This window comes from Zootoca vivipara, chromosome 11 (genome assembly GCF_965207765.1).
Source record: "Zootoca vivipara chromosome 11, rZooViv2.hap1.1, whole genome shotgun sequence".
NCBI lineage: Eukaryota > Metazoa > Chordata > Lepidosauria > Squamata > Lacertidae > Zootoca > Zootoca vivipara.
The window spans coordinates 35194976-35215330 of NC_142594.1; the positions used below are offsets into that span (position 1 = coordinate 35194976).

Sequence of the window (20355 nt, forward strand, 5' to 3'; positions counted from 1 at the left end):
AAGATTCTGGCAGAATATTACCCCTGCAAAGATCTACTCTGGCCACTGATTTGTTACTGGGCCTTATTCAGCATTTTACTATTGGTTTATAAAGCCCCTTAACAGCTTCGGACCAGTTTTCTTTCCACATTTACAAGCGGTCCATCTTCTAATGTGGCATATATGTCCTGGAACCCTGAAATATTTCATGCTCTTTATTCAGCTCATAGTCATCAAGGAGGAGAAGAGAAGACGAATGGCTCTTTTCCCAAAACCATCTGCTTATATACATTATTTACACAATGGGCCTTGCGTGATTGGCTACTTCAGGGCTACACCTGTGGGCCAATTATATTGTGGATTGACTTCTGCCTGCAGCCTGATTGGCTGCTCCTACAGGCCAATCAGGTAGCAGATTCACTTCTGCCAGCCGCCTGATTGGCTGCTCCAGCAGGCCAATCAGGTTGCGGATTCACTTCCACCTGGAGTTGGATTGGGTAGCTCCCGCTGATTCTGAATCCTATTGTTCTAGGATTCAGCTCAGTACATAACAAACCCCCTGACTATTGGCAGGTACTCTTGATGAATACTTTTAGACACTTTCTGAAAGCAAGCCTACAAAGACAGATAATTTAGTTATGTGATTGCGTACTGACTTTTAAAATTTTGCTGATTTTATCTATGTCTTATTCTTTTATTACTGCTGGGTAACATATTTACCCTGAGGGCCATGTTTGTCATGCTCTCGAGGTCTGCCTGGCAGTGGTTGGTGGGGTCAAAGCCCAAAGTGGGCAGGGCCAAAACATCCATACACAATTTACACACAGAGACCCCCCACTTATGTAAACATGCAATGCATTGAGAGGGGCTTACTCCCACATAAGTGTGCTTAGCATTGTAGTTTTATTATGTATATATTTTTAAACCCACTTGATGACAGTTCTAAAAAAACCCGCTAGTGGGAGGTTTATATAACATTTATGTCCTTTTCTGAATTATCTGACAATAGTCTGACAAGACAGCTGACAATAGGCATTGGAATAAAAAAAGTCCAATTGAATAGTGGCTCCAAAATTTTCAAGAAGCTTCTTAACAGCAGAGATTACTTTCATTTCTCACTCGTGTGTGTGTCTGTGTGTGTGTGTGTGTGTGTGTGTTTCCATTTGATTCACATTATCCAGATATTGTCAAGAGAGGAACTTTGGCATTAAAAAGAAGACAACTGTTGCCCTACACAGGTGCCCCATATCCCCTCACTCTCCTCTGAACATGTTCTCCTGGATATTTGAATTCATTTAAAGTAGCTAGGTGTCCCCTTACTACCTCTTTTCCAGATAAACAGTCTCATCCAGGAATGTATGGTTCCAGTTGTTCCACCTGAAGTTGATTCCTTAGAAAGTGTGTATTTGCAAGTATGCCATAGTTGTGACAATCAATTTGGTCAAGCGTTGGCTTTTTAAAATAGTGGCAGTCCTGTTACCTCCTTTAAGATGGCAAACACCATTCCCTCACACTCCCTGTTATAATTATTTTTGTATCGAAATAACACCCACCCACACCCCTCATGACACATCTGAAAATTAAAGGTAAAGGGACCCTGACAATTAAGTCCAGTCATGAATGACTCTGGGGTTGCTGCACTCATCTCGCTTTAAAGGCCGAGGGAGCCGGCGTTTGTCTGCTTCCGCAGACAGTTTTTCTGGGTCATGTGGCCAGCATGACTAAGCCGCTTCTGGTGAAACCAGAGCAGCACATAGAAATGCCATTTACCTTCCCGCAGAAGCAGTACCTATTTATCTACTTGCACTGTGTGCTTTCAAACTCCTAGGTTGGCAGGAGCTGGGACCGAAAAATGGGAGCTCACCCCATTGTGGGGATTCAAACTGCCGACCTTTCGATCAGCAAGCCCAAGCGGCACAGTGGTTTAACCCACAGCGCCAGCATTTCCCCCCCTCATAGCATTTCTAACATCTGTTGAGTTAGTTCTTCTGAATTAGCTGGCAGTCACCTGATCAAGACAATCACAGCAGCCACCAGAATGAAGACGTTGCTTGAATAATTCTTCCAAAAATTTTACGGAACTTCTTAATATCAGTTTACTTTCACTTCACTTTTTTGTCTCATTTTGTTTTGTGTTTGTTTCTTATTTTCCAGCTAACACTCAAGGTGGAACAAGGCATTACTTCAAATGCACACGAGAGAACAGCAGCCTCATTCCCCCCTCATTTTCCCTATAACATGTGGTTCTTTAAATCTCATAACTTGGCATTGTTTCTTGCTCCTGCTCCAGAAAGACACATTGGTGGCAACTAGTGAGGACAAGAAAAAACCAAAACAGTATAATGATGCCCAGAGGAAACAGAGCCTAATGAATTAGATCAAGCATCCCCAAACCTCGGCCCTCCAGATGTTTTGGACTACAATTCCCATCATCCCTGACCACTGGTCCTCTTAGCCATGGAGCATGGGAGTTGTAGGCCAAAACATCTGGAGGGCCGCAGTTTGGGGATGCCTGAATTAGATGCTACAGAGGGGACCATCAATGGAGAAGAAGGCTGTCAATGTCTTCTAGTCATGATGGCAATATTACCTACAGTATCAGATGCAGTTGCTGAGGACCACAAGTGGAAGAATACTGTTGCACTTGTGGACTTCCTGCTTGTGGACTTCCATGGGCATGAGACTGGCCACTCCGACAGCAGAATATTGGACTAGACAGACCTTTGGTCCAAAGCAGGGCTCTTCTTATAGGAAAGGCAACTTGATGCACAGCTGCTCTCTCTCACTCACTCCAAGTCTGGTTTTGTGTGTGGTTTTTTTGGTAGATATTGGGAGCACCTCAAATGGCAGATGTTGGGGGCGGTGGCATCAGTCCTCTGCCTAATCATCCTAAGGCCATGGCCAACCTACTTCTTGGAAGACGGTTAGCTGGTCAAACTAACCTGCTCCGCCCTGTGCAGTGCAGGATCCCACCCGATTGCCAGTGTTGAAGTAAGGTTCAGCTGCCAGGCCAATCAGCTTCTGTATATGGATTGGAGAAGGGCAGAGGTACAGCTTGGTAATTTTAGACCCTGCAGTCAATGGTCTTGCAGGCTCCTCCTTTTAGACGGCAATATGAGGCTCAACATACTTGCCCCACCCACCCACAAAAAATGTCCCACCTAAAAATGTGGCAGCCCCACCTAACAAGGAAGCCTGGCAATGGAGCGGCTGTGGGTCAGTCACTGTACTTCCATGTAACCCACTTCACAGGGTTCTTAGGATGAAATTGGAAGCTGGAGAACCATGGATGCCATCTTGAATTCCATGGAGGAAAGGCGGGATATAAAGAAAATAAGTCAGAGATTTTCAGTCGCAAGAATGATGCCACGCTTTCATACACAGCTGATGAATAAACTTTGCCATTTACATTTTTTTTTGGAGGGGGGGGGAAGAGGAATTGTTCTGGCAGCCTAATCCTAAATATATTTGCTCAGAAGGAAACTCCACTGAGTTCAAAAGCACTTACTTCCAGGGAAGAATACTTAAGCTTGCAAGCAGCCTGATATAAATTTAATAGAAAGAAAATAGCCCCTTAAGTTTCTTTGCTCTAGTGCCTTCTAATAATTTAACTGTAAATTCTTCTTTTTTTGAACTTACTTCACCTTAGACACAGCTGCAGAGGAAATCTCATTTGCTTGTTGGTTGCAATTTACTCATGGGGAGTTGGAAACGGGTTTCTTAACATCCTGTTGTGAAACAAATTTTCTGAGAACAGTTCCTTTGACTTAAATATAACTTTAAATTAATATAACTGCAGTCCTAAGAATATTTACTAGGAAATAAGGGGCTAACTGCTTCTTATCTATGAATTGTATAAAACCATTAGGTTCAGTTGTGACCAACTCTGGGGCTGCGGCGCTCATCTCGCATTATTGGCTGAGGGAGCCGGCATACAGCTTCCAGGTCATGTGGCCAGCATGACAAAGCCGCCTTTGGCAAACTAGAGCAGCACATGGAAACTCCGTTTATCTTCCCGCTGTAGCGGTACCTATTTATCTACTTGCACTTTTATGTGCTTTCGAACTGCTAGGTTGGCAGGAGCTTGGACTGAGCAATGGGAGCTCACCCCGTTGCAGGGATTCAAACTGCCAACCTTCTGATCAGCAAGCCCTAGGCTCTGTGGTTTAACCCACAGCACCACCTGTGTCCCTATGAATTGTATATAACAGTGGCCAAATCAGATTTCCCCGTTGTAAGTGACTTCCTTTCACCCACCCATCCTAGGCTTTCACATGTATGTCTGCCAGGGCCGTCTTAAGCATATTGGGCACCCTGACGCCATGGTGCGACGATCCTTCTGGCGTCCCCCCGCCCCGTTTCCCAGCGCAGCTGGCTGGTGGGCGCTTCACACAGTGCGGCTTCCGCGGGCGTAGCAGCGTGGTGCTCCCCTGGCAGCCCGGCGCCCTGGTGCCCTGCACCACCCAGCCTTGCCCTAGGGCCGGCCCTGATGTCTGCCCTTGCAAACACAGGCTTTGATTTGATTTGACTTGGAGGCAGGCTGTAGTGGAGGAATAATGGAGAGGTAAAGAGTTTTGTGACCTCACCTGCCCATGCCACCTTTCCATTTTAAATTCCTGAATTATGGAGCATATTTGCTTTTTAACAAGGCATTGGAGGCACTCTCACATTCCCCAATGTTACAGGAGTTACAGTTGGTTCCTAAGACATTTCATTTATTGTTTGATAAGTTTAGTATTGAGCTAAGTGTGCAATCCTAAAGCAGGTGGGGGAAATCTGAAGACATTTTCAACTGTTCATCCAAAAATCTGCTGGTCTTGTACTAGGCTAAGTGAAGGAAAATGGCCTAAATAACCCATGGGCTTTTAAAATATTTTTCTGTCTTTTCCATGGAAGCTGATTAACAGGTCAGCAAGATTATGGTGTGTGTGTGTGTGTGTGTGTGTGTGTGCGTGCCACGTTATGATGCATTTCCTAATGTCAAAAAACAGAAGTAATAATTTCATTCTCCCTGACTCATTTATCAAGGAATTCCTGAAAGGCAGCAAACCCTGACTTGTCTTATTTCCTTTGGAGCAGTGCGATAGGTTTGGTTGTGGCCAATGTCTTCCTTTTTGCTCCTAAATCTCTTGCTCCTCATCCAGCCGGCTTTTCAGGTATCAGGTAAGCTCTTCTTCACTTCCATCACCACTAGGTACATTTTTAACTGTTAAAAGTAAAGCATCTTCTGCAAGCTAAAGTCGTACTGTTAAAGCTAAATCCATGGAATTTCAGCTACAAGGAAAATTTAACATTAGATAGATGATAGATAGATAGATAGATAGATAGATAGATATTGTCTGTCTGTCTATCTATCTATCTATCTATCTATCTATCTATCTATCTATCTATCTATCATCTTTCTATCATCTATCTATCTATCTATCTATCTATCTATCTATCTATCTATCTATCTATCTATCATCTATCTATCTATCTATCTATCATCTATCTATCTATCTATCTATCTATCTATCTATCTATCTATCATCTATCTATCTATCTATCTATCTATCTATCTATCTATCTATCTAATCTCCTTTCTCCATCAATCTTATTGCCTCTTATTCTGAATCCTGCTATTAATCATCTTACCAGCAGTTGCCATGTTGGAAGGTATGTGAAACATCCTCTCCATGTTCCTGTTATTCTTCCTCTCTTAATTTTGCAGACAGTGACAGCTTTCTGATATATAATGAAAACCTCAAGCTTTGTATACAACCTCAGAAATCTGGTTCCATCATCGTGGACAACTGCGATGAAGATAATGAGGGGCAACATTTCAAGTGGGTTTCCGACGACCAGATTTTAAACATGGCAGTGAAGTTATGCCTGGCAGTGCCTTCCAAGTCAAACCTGGCTGCACTCACCCTCTCCCCCTGTAATGAGACGACCGAACTTCAGAAATGGGAATGCAGAAATGAGAGCCTCCTCACTGTCAAACAGGAAGATTTATTTTTAAATCCTGAAAGTGGCTCCCCAAGCCGTGTTATGCTGTCTAAAGCAGCCATCAGTACCTGGAAGATCTATGGAACGAAAGACAGTTTGTGTTCCAAGGGCTATGAAGGTAAAATTCAGACAATCTGTTCTAGATAGTCAGCTTGAATATGCAGTTCAAGCATGTATGCATCTGGGGTCAAAATAGACATGGTGAGAGGTGCATAATTTCAAATCATATTGATAAACAACCCAAATTGGATAGCAGCCCTGCAGTGCTGTGGCTCTCCAGGATTTCAGACACAAGTTTTCCCCAACCCCAACCCAATACCATGTATTCATCCAAGCATGCAAAGGAATTGGTGCTGAAAACTCCATGGATGGTGGAAAGTGACAGACACAAAAAGTGCCTGTGTATATCTGAGAATTCATGGAGCTCTTGTATTGAGGACTTTCTCTTGATCCTTTCTGCTTTGCCTAGTTCTGTTCTCACCAGTATCTATCCAGTTTTCTCACTGGTACCTATCCAATTTCTTTTAGCTCTGTATACCTTAAGAGGCAACGCTTTTGGAGCCCCTTGTGTGTTTCCATTCAAGTATCAGAATAAATGGCATGCTCAATGCATAAGAAAGGATGATAAACATGGACAACTTTGGTGCGGAACAACTGCAGATGTGGATAGAGACTCTTTACACGGATATTGTCCAGTGAAAGGTAAACACTTAACAAGGTTTTATTTCAGGCCTTAATTTCCCACCATGTGATTGCTGCTTAGAGGAATGTTTCTCCTACAAAGAGAAAAGGGAAACTTGGCACCATTGCCAAATTGTGCAACTACAGCAGAAATGGTTGGGGGGGGCACCCCCCCCTGTGAGTCAAAGCAAAATGAATCGTCCGTAATGTCAGGGCTCCCCAACAGAATCAGGCCTGCAGCTGTTAATTTGAGAGGATGTAGCTCCATTCAGATCAAAATTGAGTTCCGGAGCTGTGGTGAAGAGTCACTGAATACAGGAAGCAGACAGATTACATCCCGAGCATTAGGTGTTTGGTAGGGAGCAACTGAGAGGCGGGAAAGATTTTGATATTGTACTAAACATGCAATGGCAGTTTCCGTCTTTGCTGCAAGGAAATCAAAGCAGAGGGGAAACGTCTCAGAAGATTTGTGTTCCTTGTAACTATACATCTGTGTATTTTGAAATTGCTTGTGTGCAGTTTTCAGGATGTGCTTACACACTGATGGGCTCGCCATTCATCCATATATTGACCTTCTATGCATTAGGTGTTTATGTTTACAAGGAGAAAGACAATTCACAAAAACTAGCCTAGGAACTAAAACACTGATTGTATATGGGGTTCCAGGTTATTGAAATGTGTTGGTTTCTTCCTTGGATGCTGAATATCAACACGAAATGCAGGAACACTTGTAGGATTAAGGGGCAATGCCAGTGGTTCTATTTCTGCATACTGTTTTGGATTTTCTTCTGAAAAGTGGTGTCTAGATTAATAAATGTTCAAATATTCATCACTGGAAGATTTAGCTTCATCGCTGATGATTTGATGATTTGACACTCACGTTTACAGATGACCGTGATGAATTATTCTGGACCAGAAACCAGTGGACAGGGGATCTCTACCAGATCAATTACCTCTCAGTTCTAACATGGTACCAAGCAAGAAAAAGTTGTCAGCAGCAGAATGCAGAATTACTGACTATCACAGATATACAGGAACAAGCGTACCTGACAGGTAGGACATAACAAGGCATACCTGAAGAAGTGATTGATATCTTTTGATTCTGCTAGTTAAGAAATGCTGTCTAAACTGTAAGCAGACATCACATGGCATAATACTGAGGTACCCTCCCACAAAGTACAAGATGATTTAGTTTAGATCCAGCATGCAGGCTGAAAGCTTTCATCTGATTAATTTCTTCTTGGCACAAGAAGGAAAGCTGGGAACCCTAATAATGTTGGAATGAGTTTTTTTTCTTTCATCCCAACATCGTAAATACAGGTGAAACTCGGAAAATGAGAATATCGTCGAAAAGCGCATTTATTTCAGCAATGCAACATATTATTTTTTATTTTATTTTTATTTTTTACAAATGCTTTCTTTTGGAAATTCCACAGTAATAAAACAAATAGTTGCAATAATACAAAAATTAACAACACTATTACATTTCATTAATTACATTCCCTTTATAATTGACCCTCCTAACGACAAATAATTACAATTACAACAAATAAAGGCTTGACATATCTTGCTTTGCATGTCATGCATCTATCTCATATATTGGTTTCACCTTTTAAGTGGCATTACTGAAATAAATGCACTTTTCGACGATATTCTCATTTTCCGAGTTTCACCTGTATAACCCCTGGAAACAAAATGCAATTCAACCGATTTTTCTTTTCCTTAAATAGGATTAATAAACGATATGTCTAATTACTACTGGATTGGTCTGAATGCTTTGGATCTTGACAATGGATGGCAGTGGATTGGCAACCATCCGTTTAGATATTTAAACTGGTCTCCAGGTGAGTGAGCATCTACAATGAGATCAATACTGAAAGCCACCCCCCATTTAACAGTCATTCACCAATGTAAAGCACTTCCAAGGATTTATTGGTGGTTAAAAGCCCAGTGGATATTGCTTAAAGCAATTCTTTTTAAATAGGCCAGGTGGCATTTGAAAATAACTCTTTGTAGTCTAGAATGCAATTCCTGCTGAGATTAGGCAGAACCTAATCTTTTCAAACTGTTGTACATGTGCATTTATTTATTTTGTAAAATTTATATAATGCTTGATTGAAGAGAACAGCAAAAAGTGGTTTACAAAACCTATGAGTGACTATAGTTAAGTGGCTAACTTACTGTGGTGCTATGCTGGTGACTTTAAAATATATTGTTTTGACTATGTGTGTAAAAAGGTTTTTATTAAAGGTGGATGATGATATCTTCTAAAGGTGGAGTCTTCAAATAAATCATAAATAAAATTAGCACAGGGCACAAACAATGATAGTTTATATCCCTCTTGCTTAAAGGCAGCCCATCTCCAGAAACAGAAAAAATCTGTGGATCAATGCAGTCTACGAATGGCAAATGGCAGAATGAAAAGTGTCAACAGAAACTTGGATACATTTGCAAAAAAGGAAACTCTTCATTGGATGTTTCTCTTATTCCCACAGGTAGGAGATTAAACAGAGAATGCTATTCATTTACCAAACTAAATTTCAAAAACTTATTTCTAGTAGTGGAGGTTTTTGCTATTTGTAGCATTGGGGCAATCCTTTGTTTTGGATGGAGGGGAGGTTGTAGTCTCCACCTGCCCCTCCAAATGCTGGGGTATCCCGTTAAAGGAACCCAGGGGGAGTGGCCATGTCCCAGGAGGCCTAGGGCCGAAGGTACTACCCCAGATGGCAGTCCCTGCAAGGGTCACCCTATTTGATGTAAGTCTTAGGAACCCCCGCCTGGATTGACCTACATGTCACTTCTGGCAGGTGGACCGGAAGTATTTAGATTACCCCATGCCCAAGCCAAACCTTTGTCATCTGTATTCAGTAAAGTCGTGGCCTGTTTTGACCCCAAACCCAGTCTTATTGGTCTCTTATTACACAGGTTGGGGTATGGGAAGTCCGATGCCTGGGCCTGCAATGCTGTTCATTTACCAAGCTATATTTCAAAAACTTAATTCTAGTAATGGAGGTTTTTGCTTTTTGTAGCAGTGTATGCAATGCCAAACATTTCATTGGATTGAGATGCCAGAGAGTATTTAATCAGTAGCCAAAAAAAGTTATCTATCAGGAAAGATCTCAAGCATGGTCTAAAGGCGTATGTTGTAGAAACTTTGCTAAAGCTATATTTCAATGTAAACTACTGTGATATTGGTGAAAGGAGATATGTTAATGTCAGGGTAAAAAAAATGATAGATCTTATGGCATGTTTCCTCATGCTTCTAATGGCCCATTATCTTCTGCAAGTGGAATGATGCTTTCAGGTTTAATTTCACCATTTCATGCAGTAGAGGAAGGGATCTTCGAACTGGTTGCCTCTCCCACTTGCGTAGGGAAAAGTACGCAAATTCAGTGTGAGTGACCCCAAGGACTGTTGATTACCATATAGGCAATAATATCTTCGCAGGACAGAAGAGATCACCCTGTGTTAATACTGATGTCTTGATTTGCCTCTGCTAAATTCTGCATATTTAAATTAAGGATGAGAGTCAATGACATTGTAACAGCAGATAATTGCTTTAAAAAAATTCCATTAAGTCATGCTGCCTTAAATATTATTATTCTCTTTTTAGATGGCTTAAAGCCTATTAAATGTCCAGATGGCTGGGCTGCATATGCTGGCCATTGTTACCGCCTTAACAGAGACCCCAAGACATGGAAAGGGGCATTGCTGTCCTGTCGAAGGGAACGCGGAGATTTATTAAGTATACACAACACTATGGAATACAGCTTTGTCATTTCACAGCTAGGCTACCGTAAGTACCTCCAGCAAGTTCTGCTTTCCTGTTCTTTGGTGTTTGTGTGAGTATGAGAGTGGGAGCAAGATGTTGACATTTTTTGCTACCACATGTGAGTACAGAATGTTATTGAGACCTTGCCCTGTTGAAGAACACAATGGAGGGATATTCTTTTGGAAGCACATCGAGGTGCAAGCCAGTTAAATGTGAGACATGGCACTGGCTTCTACTTCTTTCCCCAGTTAGGTTCCCTCTATGTGTTTTGAACCAAAACTCCCATCAACCCCAGCCGGCATAACCAATGATCAGGAATGATGATTGGAGTTCGAAGCCCAAAATATACCAGAGGGGGAAAGCTAGGCATTAGATGCTGTCTAGTTGTAGTGCTGCATTTCAGGACTGATGGTCCCCATGCTATACTCAGACATCCCTAATTGGAAAGCAGTGATGAATACTTCCTTTAGCCGCACTTATACACCACAAAACTGTGTGTGGTAGGATTCTGTTCAACACCCTCGAAAATAAAATCTGGAAGCAAATAAATAAGATACGTTTGTGTTTTTAGAGCCAACAGATCTTCTATGGATTGGACTAAATGACCAGAAGACTCCGATGTATTACGAATGGAGTGATGGTTCTACAGTGAGATTCACCAAGTGGCAGAAAGGAAAACCCACACAAATGAATGGTGTGCAAAGCGACTGTGTCATCATGAATGGAGAGGTAAAAAAAATATGGAACCCCCTAATATTGCCAGGAGCTGGAGTCAGGCGTACGCCAGCAATAAAACAATATAGCACCTGATGTCAGTGAAGTTCACTTTGATTCAAAGAAACAAAACAGCCCAGTCCTAGTGGTCACAGCAACCCTTCCCAATAGGTCTTCTCCCAATGAACCAGTAGCGAGGACTGAAGTTCCTTGCCTTCCCACTGCTTACTAAGGCTCCCCTCCTGGTTCCTTCCCCAGCAGCCTAAGGCTCCATTGCCTTGTCTCTCGTTGCTCCTCCCTCTTCATTTCTCTCTGTGTTCTAGGAAACGAGAGGGGATGGGAGCTGGTGACGGAAGGAGGAGGGAGGGTCCCTGGATTCCTCAGCAGGCTACCTCATCTCTGTCTCCTGCCCCCTCCAGCGGCATAGCAAGCCCAGGTGGTACCCGGTGCGGAATTTTTTTGTCACCCCTCCCCCCCAAGCGGCTCTGGCTCTGGTGAAAAGTGAAAAACATGAATTGCAAAAAACTAGAGCTTACAGAACAAAACTGACTTCAGATATGAAATCAGCATTGAAAGAACATATAAGAACAGTTGAAAAATCTCATGCAACAGAAAATTAAAAAAATGTTCCCCAGTGGGGGGGGGCGCCGAGTTTCACCCCCCTCCAGGGTGGCACCCGGGGCGACCTGCCCCCCATTGCCCCCCTTGATATGTCACTGGCCCCTTCTCTTCTCCTGCCTCTGAGGCTAGACTGCCCTCTGCCCCAGCCTCATCCTGTTCACTGAAACCTGTTGCCTCTTCAGCTTCCGACACCTCCTCCCCCTCCTCCCATTCTGCTCTTTTTTCTTCCTCTGACCACGCATTGTCGCCCCACCGCCAGTCTCCTGTCTCTGCGCCTTCTTCCTTTGGGGCTTCCCCAGCCCCAAGTGGTGGCCTTCCACCATTCCTCAGCACCAAGCCTGTCCATGATGTATATTTCCATTGGATTCCTTTTTGTGTGAAAGACTGGGCTAATAAAATATTGAGGATCTATCTTGCACTCCCACTGGTGTGCCCGCACAGCCCCAGCTTGCAACTATCCTGTGCTACCTTTGCATTGTCCAGGTAAGCAGTAGCACTGGGGTCAGGAGAGTGGCTCTGCAACACTGCCCCCAACATGCCAACCACTTTTCTGGAGAGCTAAGTGTATGTTAGAACTCTGTGAGAAAAGAAAACTAGCATGTAGCGTGGTGCTAGAGGCACAATTTGTCTAGATAATCTCACATTTTAAAAAAGTGATTTCATAGCTGTAGTACCAGTGCTTGGGTGCAAATTGTCTCTTGAAATTTCGGAAGCCAAAAAAGATGAAAGGCATCCTATTTTGGGTGGCAATGCTTCAATCCCCTGCATTTCTGATGTTCTTAACCATAACCAGAAAAAAAACCCCAAAATGAATTATGCAATTAGTAAAAAATAAATTGGAGAATACATTTTGGAGAATTTGGAGAATACATTTTGGAAATTGGAGAATACATTTTGCAAAGTTAAAGACAGCATATAGAGAGATTGGGATTCAACTGCTCTTGTAGCAGAATTTGGATTGCCTAGATAAATATTTTTTAATAGAACAAATGAATGCAGTCCTGATTTTTTGTGTTTTAAATTTTTTCGTAAGTGTGAATTAGACCATATTAGCCTTAAGTTCTCAATATAGAAATGTATTTTCAAATGCTACAAACTCCTGTTTGTCTGTCATTAACAACTTCTCGTTATTTTTTCTTGGTAATTGTACTTCCCTGTTTTAGACTATAGATTTCACACAATTGCAAAATGCAGTTTTCTAGCATGCACAACAATAAAGAGTTTTGCATTGACCCAAAATGGATCAAACGTAAAAAATGAAAACTTTGAAGGCAGTGGGTCCTTCATTGAGATTTATATTTCTTCACTTTTCTGTCTCCAGAGGGGCTATTGGGCAGATAATTATTGTGAAGAGGAACTTGGTTACATCTGCAAAAGAGAACCATTGGCATTTCTTTCTGAAGAAGCTGAAACTGCCAATCTAGGTTGCCAGAAAGTAAGTATAAAGTAAACTGTGTAATGTAAAAGAAAAAAGAAAAAAGGTAAAGGACCTCTCAATGGTTAAGTCCAGTCAAAGGCGACTATGGGGTTGCAGCGCTCATCTCGCTTTCAGGCTGAGAGAGCCAGTGTTTGTCCACAGACAGCTTTCCTGGTCATGTAGCCAGCATAACTAAACAGTTTATGGCGCAACAGGACACTGTGACGGAAACCAGAGCGCACTACACTCTCTGAACTGTGTAGTAGTCAAGAAAGGACGATAATGTCAGAAATGTCAAGGTCTGTTCTTTAAGGCTTGGGTTTTCCCCCTGCCCATTAATACAGAGACATCTCTAACCTTGAGATATGAGGCGTATTATTCCTCTTCTGTCTTCCCTTCCTCGTCACTCTTCCACAACTACACCACAATTCCGGCACTTTCCTCACTCCTTTTGTTTTTTTGACTGCTGGTCTGAGCAGGTTCTCTTTTTGATAGCCCTGTTGACCTACAGGGCTGGTTCTTGTCATACAACAGTCCTTCTGTTACAAGAGGGCTATACTTCCCAAGATTCCATAATACAGAAAATGCTGCTGAATTTCCATGAGGACATTATTATTATTATTATTCAAATTGGTGTGGAAATGTGGAGAACTGCAATTAAGATTGAAGACAGTGAGGACTGAGAAAAACCCAAAACGGGCAGATCTTCCCACCCCTATTTTTGATTCAGAGAAAAGTATGGGGGGGGTGTATGAGGGACCCAGGTGGCACTGTGGTTAAACCACAGAGCCTAGGGCTTGCTGATCAGAAGGTCGGCGGTTTGAATCCCTGTGACGGGGTGAGCTCCCGTTGCTTGGTCCCAGCTCCTGCCAACCTAGCAGTTCGAAAGCACGTCAAAATGCAAGTAGATAAATAGGAACCGCTACAGCGGGAAGGTAAACGGTGTTTCCGTGCGCTGCTCTGGTTTGCCAGAACCGGCTTTGTCATGCTGGCCACATGACCTGGAAGCTGTACGTCGGCTCCCTTGGCCAATAAAGCGAGATGAGCGACGCAACCCCAGAGTCGGTCACGACTGGACCTAATGGTCAGGGGTCCCTTTACCTTTACCTTTATGGGGGTGTGTAGCTTATGCGTATGCACTAGAGCCCATATGTATGCATTTATCATTCATTCCTCTGTTCATAACTTCAAATATAAAATTCTACTTGGATATCAGGATTAGGTTTTCTCCCACGTCAAGTTTTGGTTTCACAAACTGCACTTTGCTAAAAGGGCAACATGTAGCGGAGGTGGACGCAACGGCTACTGCTGCAATTCAGTGGCAGAGCATATGGTGAAGGTCTCAAATTCAACCTCTGACATTTCCGGAGGCTTAGGATGCCAGGCAGCAACCCTCAGGAGCCGCTGTCAGTCAGAGCCAACAAAGCTGAAGGAGATGAACAGACCTTATGACTCTGTGTACAACTGCTTTGTATATGTTCTGCTTCAAAAATGGTTTGAAGAAATCAGACTCCATAATGGCTCGCGGCGAATGGGGCTGCCTCCTTCCACCAAACTCAATGCCCTGAACTTAATATGGCAATAATGTGTGTGTATTGACTTTTTAAATATTTTGACAGGGCTGGAAAAGGCATGGATCCTATTGTTACTTAATTGGACAAACACCTGCAACATTTTCAGAAGCGCAGGCATTCTGTGAAACAAACAAGGGATCTCTGACTTCTGTGGAGAACAGGTATTATTCCCGCCGCCCCCCACCTGACGTTGGTTGACATGAAAAGTAACATTTATGTCATGGGAATCAAGAAGTGAGGTAAGCTGAGGCTTGAGCATGCTCAGTTTGAAACCTGCAGGTGCTGCCTTGTGATTGGCCAAAGACCCGCAGGATATAGAGACCTCTTTTGGAGCAGAGACCTCTTTTGGACCTGGGTAGGGTCACCAGATGAACCTGGACCTGTTTCCCTAGGAGCAGCCCCAGGGCTCAATTGACTTCTATTGTGATTTGTGATTAGATCACCCAGACCCTCCAAATGTCACTACCGGTATTTTCCAGGGACATCCCTGATTTAGAGAAGCCGTCCCGGTTTCTGATTTAATCCTGGAATGTCCCACTTTTCCTTAGGATGTCCCTCTTTGCAATGGAGAAATGTTGGAGGGTATGGAGTTATCTGACCCTCCAAGCAGTCTGAAGGCAATCCTGTATAGGGAAGTTTTTTTAATGTTTAATGTTTTCTTTACAGGTAGGTAGCCGTGTTGGTCTGGGTCGAAGTAAAATAAAAAAAATACTTCAGTAGCACCTTAAAGACCAACTAAGTTTGGTATGAGCTTTCATGTGCATGCACACTTCTTCAGATACACTGAAATAGGAGTCCCCAGGCGCTTATGTGGAGAAGGGGTGGGGAGGGGTGGGGTGGGGAGGGGGTATTACTCAGAAGGGTGGTGGAAGTGGGTGATTGACTGACTGATAGCTGTTGATGACTGAAAACGACTGCAAATGGTTTTGCATGAAAAAGCAAGGGTTGAGATGGCTGAAGATCGCTTTATCATGTATAATGAGATAATGTTTTCTTGTTTTTATATATGTTGGAAGCCGCCCAGAGTGGCTGGGGCAACCCAGTTAGATGTGTGGGGTATAAATTGTAAAATTATCATTATGGAATGGGACGTCCCTATTTTCATTGGAGAAATGTTGGAGGGTATGGATCACCCTCTTTTCTGGCATAGGTCCCACCAGCTTCTCAGGTCACATGACTGAGTAGAACAGTCTTATGATCCAGTTTAAATCCTCCTCCCTCCCTCCTGCACTGCCCATCCCATGTCCCTGTTTAGGGGCTTATGGTGGTTTAAGGCCCTCCAGGCTAGGTGGAACCAGGAGGGTCCTGACTGACTCGGAGTGTGGGAGGTGTGCCACCATAGCCTAGTGGAGCTCCACTTGTAACCCAGGCAAGCTCAGCCCAACAAATTATGTTTCAGGATTCTAAACTGCCCTTTTGAATTATCCGTTCTGCGTTTCTCATGAATTTCTTATTTGAGCTGCCACCTATGGCTTGACTTCCTTCCTAGAGAGTCTTTAATTCCTTGTTATAGATTTACTGGTGGACCTGGACAATTAGGCTCCGTGTGTTTCCACCTTAAATACGTATGTGCTTTCTAGAACATCTTCTAAAATTCTTAATATTATGCTGTACAAATCTGAGTTCCATGCAGTGCTTCCCCGCCCCCCCCAAAAAATATTTAGGGGCACTCTCATTTTCCCACTCAGTTTGAAATATTGCCCCCTCAATGAGGCCAAACTTAGATTCACAAATTGTTCAGGGATATGTGTACTCCAGCGTACCCCCAGAAAAAATAGCACCGGTTCCATATATTACCCGAGTGTAGCTGAGGTTCACCCAACTTCAGCTACATGCTCAGGTTGCAATGTGTAAATGTATTGATCTGTGATGGTGGACCTATAATCGTAGCCACTCCCCCTTGGTCACTGTGATCCACCCCCTGCCCTTTGAATTGATGAGAGCTGGCCCATCCATGGTAAGCCATTAATTTAATTTTAAAATCTGGAAATTAGAAAACACAAACACACAGAAACACGAATGCATTTTTAATACAATTGTTATGTATTCTTCTCCACAGATATGAGCAGGCCTACCTGACTAGTCTAGTTGGGTTTCGTTCTGAAAAATATTTCTGGATCGGCCTTTCAGATGTAAAGCAACCAGGGACATTCAACTGGACCAACGGAGACAGTGTTCTGCTCACCCACTGGAATGCAGAAATGCCTGGTAGGTGCTGCCTGAAGCCGAACTGAGATTGTATTTCACAAAGAGTATCAATTGAAGTGGCTCTTGTCTTGTATCTCCAAAAGGGCAACTTTCTGGATGTGTTGCCATGAGAACGGGGACTGCAGCTGGACTGTGGGATGTTGTGAACTGTGAGGAGAAGGCACCTTTCATCTGCAAACAATGGGCAGAAATTGTGACAACTCCTCCTGCCCCAACAACAGTTCCCCTTCCCCTATGCCCAGAAGGATGGCATCCAAGCAAGTCTAGAAGTGTGTGCTTTAAAGTAGGTATCAGGCTTCTTGAGTCAAAGCTCTTGTTTGTTTCAGAGGGAAATAGTGGCTTTTGTCTGTCAGTGAACCTTTATAGGTTTTTGGGAGTGCTACTTTTAGTTTCAGTTTAACTGCTCAGCGCGCATTATTGTTCTTCTTTTTATTGTGCAGTTTCGTTAAGTTTATTTGAAGTTCAAGATTTAGAAGGGAGGCTTGGGAGTCACGGGCGGGCAGCGGGCCCAGGGGTGACATTCGGCGCACCACCTGCGTGACGTGAGACTCCCAAGCCTACCCCGAGCCATCGATGTGTGTGTGTGGGGTGTGTGTGTGACAAACATTTTTCCACACCGGGTACCACCTGACCTTGCTGCGCCTCTGTGTCTCCGTGTGCAGCAAGTGAGGTGAAGCCCAATTAATCTTCCTAAAAGCTGGTGTTTATGACAAATATCTAATTGTATTCATATGCATCCAGGGCTATAACAAAGACATCCGGGACAAGAAAACTTGGTTTGAAGCAGAAGAATTTTGTAGAGCAATTGGGGGAAACCTCGTGTCTGCTCACAATAAGGAAGAGCATCAGCTGCTAAAAAGGTTGGAAGTTCCATAAAATGTTTATTCACGTTGCCTCAGAATCAAAAAGCTATGCTGGTTAGGGATGGGGAAGAAACTTGTTCAGTTTGCATCTTAATGTGAACTTCCCAATTTTATGTATTTACACCCCTAAACCAGTAGCTGGAGCAAAATTCTTTTTAAAAAAAATATATAAATCTGCACTCTAAACCCCTCCATGTCTCTCATTCACACACTAACTAACTAACTAACTAGAATCCTAGAATCATAGAGTTGAAAGAGACCACAAGGGCCATCCAGTCCAACCCCCTGCCAAGCAGGAAACACCATCAAAGCATTCTTGACATATGCCTGTCAAGCCTCTGCTTAAAGACCTCCAAAGAAGGAGACTCCACCACACTCCTTGGTAGCAAATTCCACTGCCGAACAGCTCTTACTGTCAGGAACTACACAGCACCAGAGGGATCCCTCCAAAATGCTCTTTATTCCAAAGAGTGAATCCACATCATAAAGAGTCAGAGTCAGAGATCACAAAAGCCGTGTCATCCCTCTCTTCACCTCGCCAGGCTTTCCTGAAAGCAGATGCTGAAACTGGCACCTCTCAGCTTCCTCCCAGCTGGAAGCTGCCATGTTATTTCTTAGAAGTCCTCCTCACAGAACAAGCTCTGTTCTTTGAAAGGGGGAGCCTCTGGGGAGTTAGAAGTTAGAAGTGGCAGCTCCCAGCCAGTAGCCCCTAGAAGGTGTACCACTGCTATTATGCCATTAAATTGTTAGGTCATAAAATTGTGGGTTGTGTTTTTTTAAAAAACAAAAAATGTACAGTGCAACAAACGTTGAGCAGGGAAAGCATTTCAGCTCAGCCTTAGTACCTTTAATCACCTTTAAGATTTGTGCCTCATTGTGGAGAACCACTCAATTCATCATTATCCTATTCAGAGAAGGAACCACATAATCTGAAGTGTGAATTGCCCCTTTCTCTTTCAGTAGTGTAACAGCATTTGCAGATATTCATATGGGCCTACAGATATGCTAGAATAGCAGAAATAAGGCAGAGGAGAGAATGGCTGTGGTACTGCCTCAGTACCTATTTTAACTGAGGACTAACTATAAGTATATCCTATATAATAAAGTCCAAGTGTCTCTGCATCCAGTCCCTGTGTCCTTGGGTTTGCACTACTGCGCATGTGCCCCACGGGAAGCCGTTGGGACTTGGAACACAGAGACACTTGGAGCGCACGAGAGCAAGAGAAAGACAGACAAGATGGCGGCGGCGGCCGAAAGAAGCGCCAGGCGGCGGCGACAGCAGCCGGATCCGCTCGAGCTTCTCCCTCCCTTCCCAGCCCTCAGGGCTACCTTTCCTGAGAGGGCAGAGAGAGCGCTGGCAGCCACGGAAGCGTGTGGAGGGGGGTGTCCGCTTCCTACAAAGGGGCCTGGTTGCGAACGGAGCCTCGGGGACCGGAGTCCTCCCTCCCTCCCCCCATCCTCCATACTTCCGCCGTCCTCTTCTTCTTCTTCCACCGACAGACCCCTCAAAATCCTGGCTTTTTCGTAGCGGGAGCTCCATCTTGGTCCACTGCCTCCTCCTCTGCCTCCTCCTCACAACCCTCCCTGGCTCATGAGAGGAGCGGCGGGGCCGAGGCCTTCCCTCCCTCTCTGCGCTCAGCCGCGGGGCATGACAGGAGAGCAAGTTTGTTTACTTGCGTTCCCAGCGCGCCTCGCGGCCGAGCGCAGAGAGGGAGGGAAGGCCGCGGCCCCACCGCTCCTCTCACATATGTTCTAGCGCCCGTTTATTTAACGGGCTCAATGACACTAGTAAGTATATAAGTAGGGATGCAGGTGGCTCTGTGGTCTAAACCACTGAGCCTTGGGCTTGCCAATTGGAAGGTCGGCGGTTTGAATCCCCACGATGGGGTGAGCTCCCATTGCTCAGTCCCACCTAGCACTTCGAAAGCACATCAAAGTGCAAATAGATAAAATAGGTACCACTCTGGTGGGAAGGTAAAGGGTGTTTCCGTGAGCTGCTCTGGTTTTGCCAGAAGCGGCTTAGTCATGCTGGCCACATGACCCGGAAAAACTGTCTGCGGACAAACGTAAGTTCCCTTGGCCAGTAAAGTGAGATGAGCGCCACAACCCCAGAGTCGTTCGCGACTGGACTTAACTGTCAGGGGTCCTTTACCTTTACCTTTTAAACAGTATAAGGATAAGGCCCAGCCAAGAAACACCAAACACCTTTTGTATATAATGAAGAAAGGACTGGGATGTCCATTGAGATTAGTCAGATATTTTGTTGGGTTGCTTGTGATAATTTTTTTAAAAAATCAAATTCCTAAATTTGGCCCATGGGCCAAAAAGGACAGGGGACTCCGGGTTTATAAAGTTGTCAGCTGTAAAGATCCAGACTCAGCATTAAATGCGGGTGTGCCTAAAAAATGACCACATGTGATATGAACACACAGAGAGTTCCTGCTCTGAATGGCACACCTGTTCTAGAAACTTGATACACTTTAAATAAATGAACTGATGATGGTTGCATTTATGCTGTTCTAGAAAGTATCAATAGTC

General features: G+C 43.8%; 1 protein-coding gene across 5 annotated transcripts in view; it reads left to right on the forward strand.

The window, feature by feature from the left end:
• The first annotated feature begins 4990 nt into the window (after positions 1 to 4990).
• Positions 4991 to 20355, forward strand: part of LOC118091811 (macrophage mannose receptor 1) — a 53495-nt gene continuing 38130 nt past the window's right edge. For 4 of the 5 annotated variants that reach the window (XM_035129237.3, XM_035129238.3, XM_088653578.1 and 1 more), the window contains exons 1-13: positions 4991 to 5142; positions 5690 to 6085; positions 6496 to 6669; positions 7537 to 7701; positions 8379 to 8492; positions 9000 to 9143; positions 10262 to 10444; positions 10992 to 11149; positions 13077 to 13190; positions 14792 to 14907; positions 16806 to 16954; positions 17038 to 17237; positions 17696 to 17814. In XM_035129237.3, the coding sequence (XP_034985128.3) occupies positions 5082 to 5142; positions 5690 to 6085; positions 6496 to 6669; positions 7537 to 7701; positions 8379 to 8492; positions 9000 to 9143; positions 10262 to 10444; positions 10992 to 11149; positions 13077 to 13190; positions 14792 to 14907; positions 16806 to 16954; positions 17038 to 17237; positions 17696 to 17814 (2093 nt within the window). In that variant the 5' untranslated portion in view covers positions 4991 to 5081. The remainder of the gene's footprint in view (positions 5143 to 5689; positions 6086 to 6495; positions 6670 to 7536; positions 7702 to 8378; positions 8493 to 8999; positions 9144 to 10261; positions 10445 to 10991; positions 11150 to 13076; positions 13191 to 14791; positions 14908 to 16805; positions 16955 to 17037; positions 17238 to 17695; positions 17815 to 20355) is intronic. The other variant, XM_088653580.1, reaches the window with a different exon arrangement.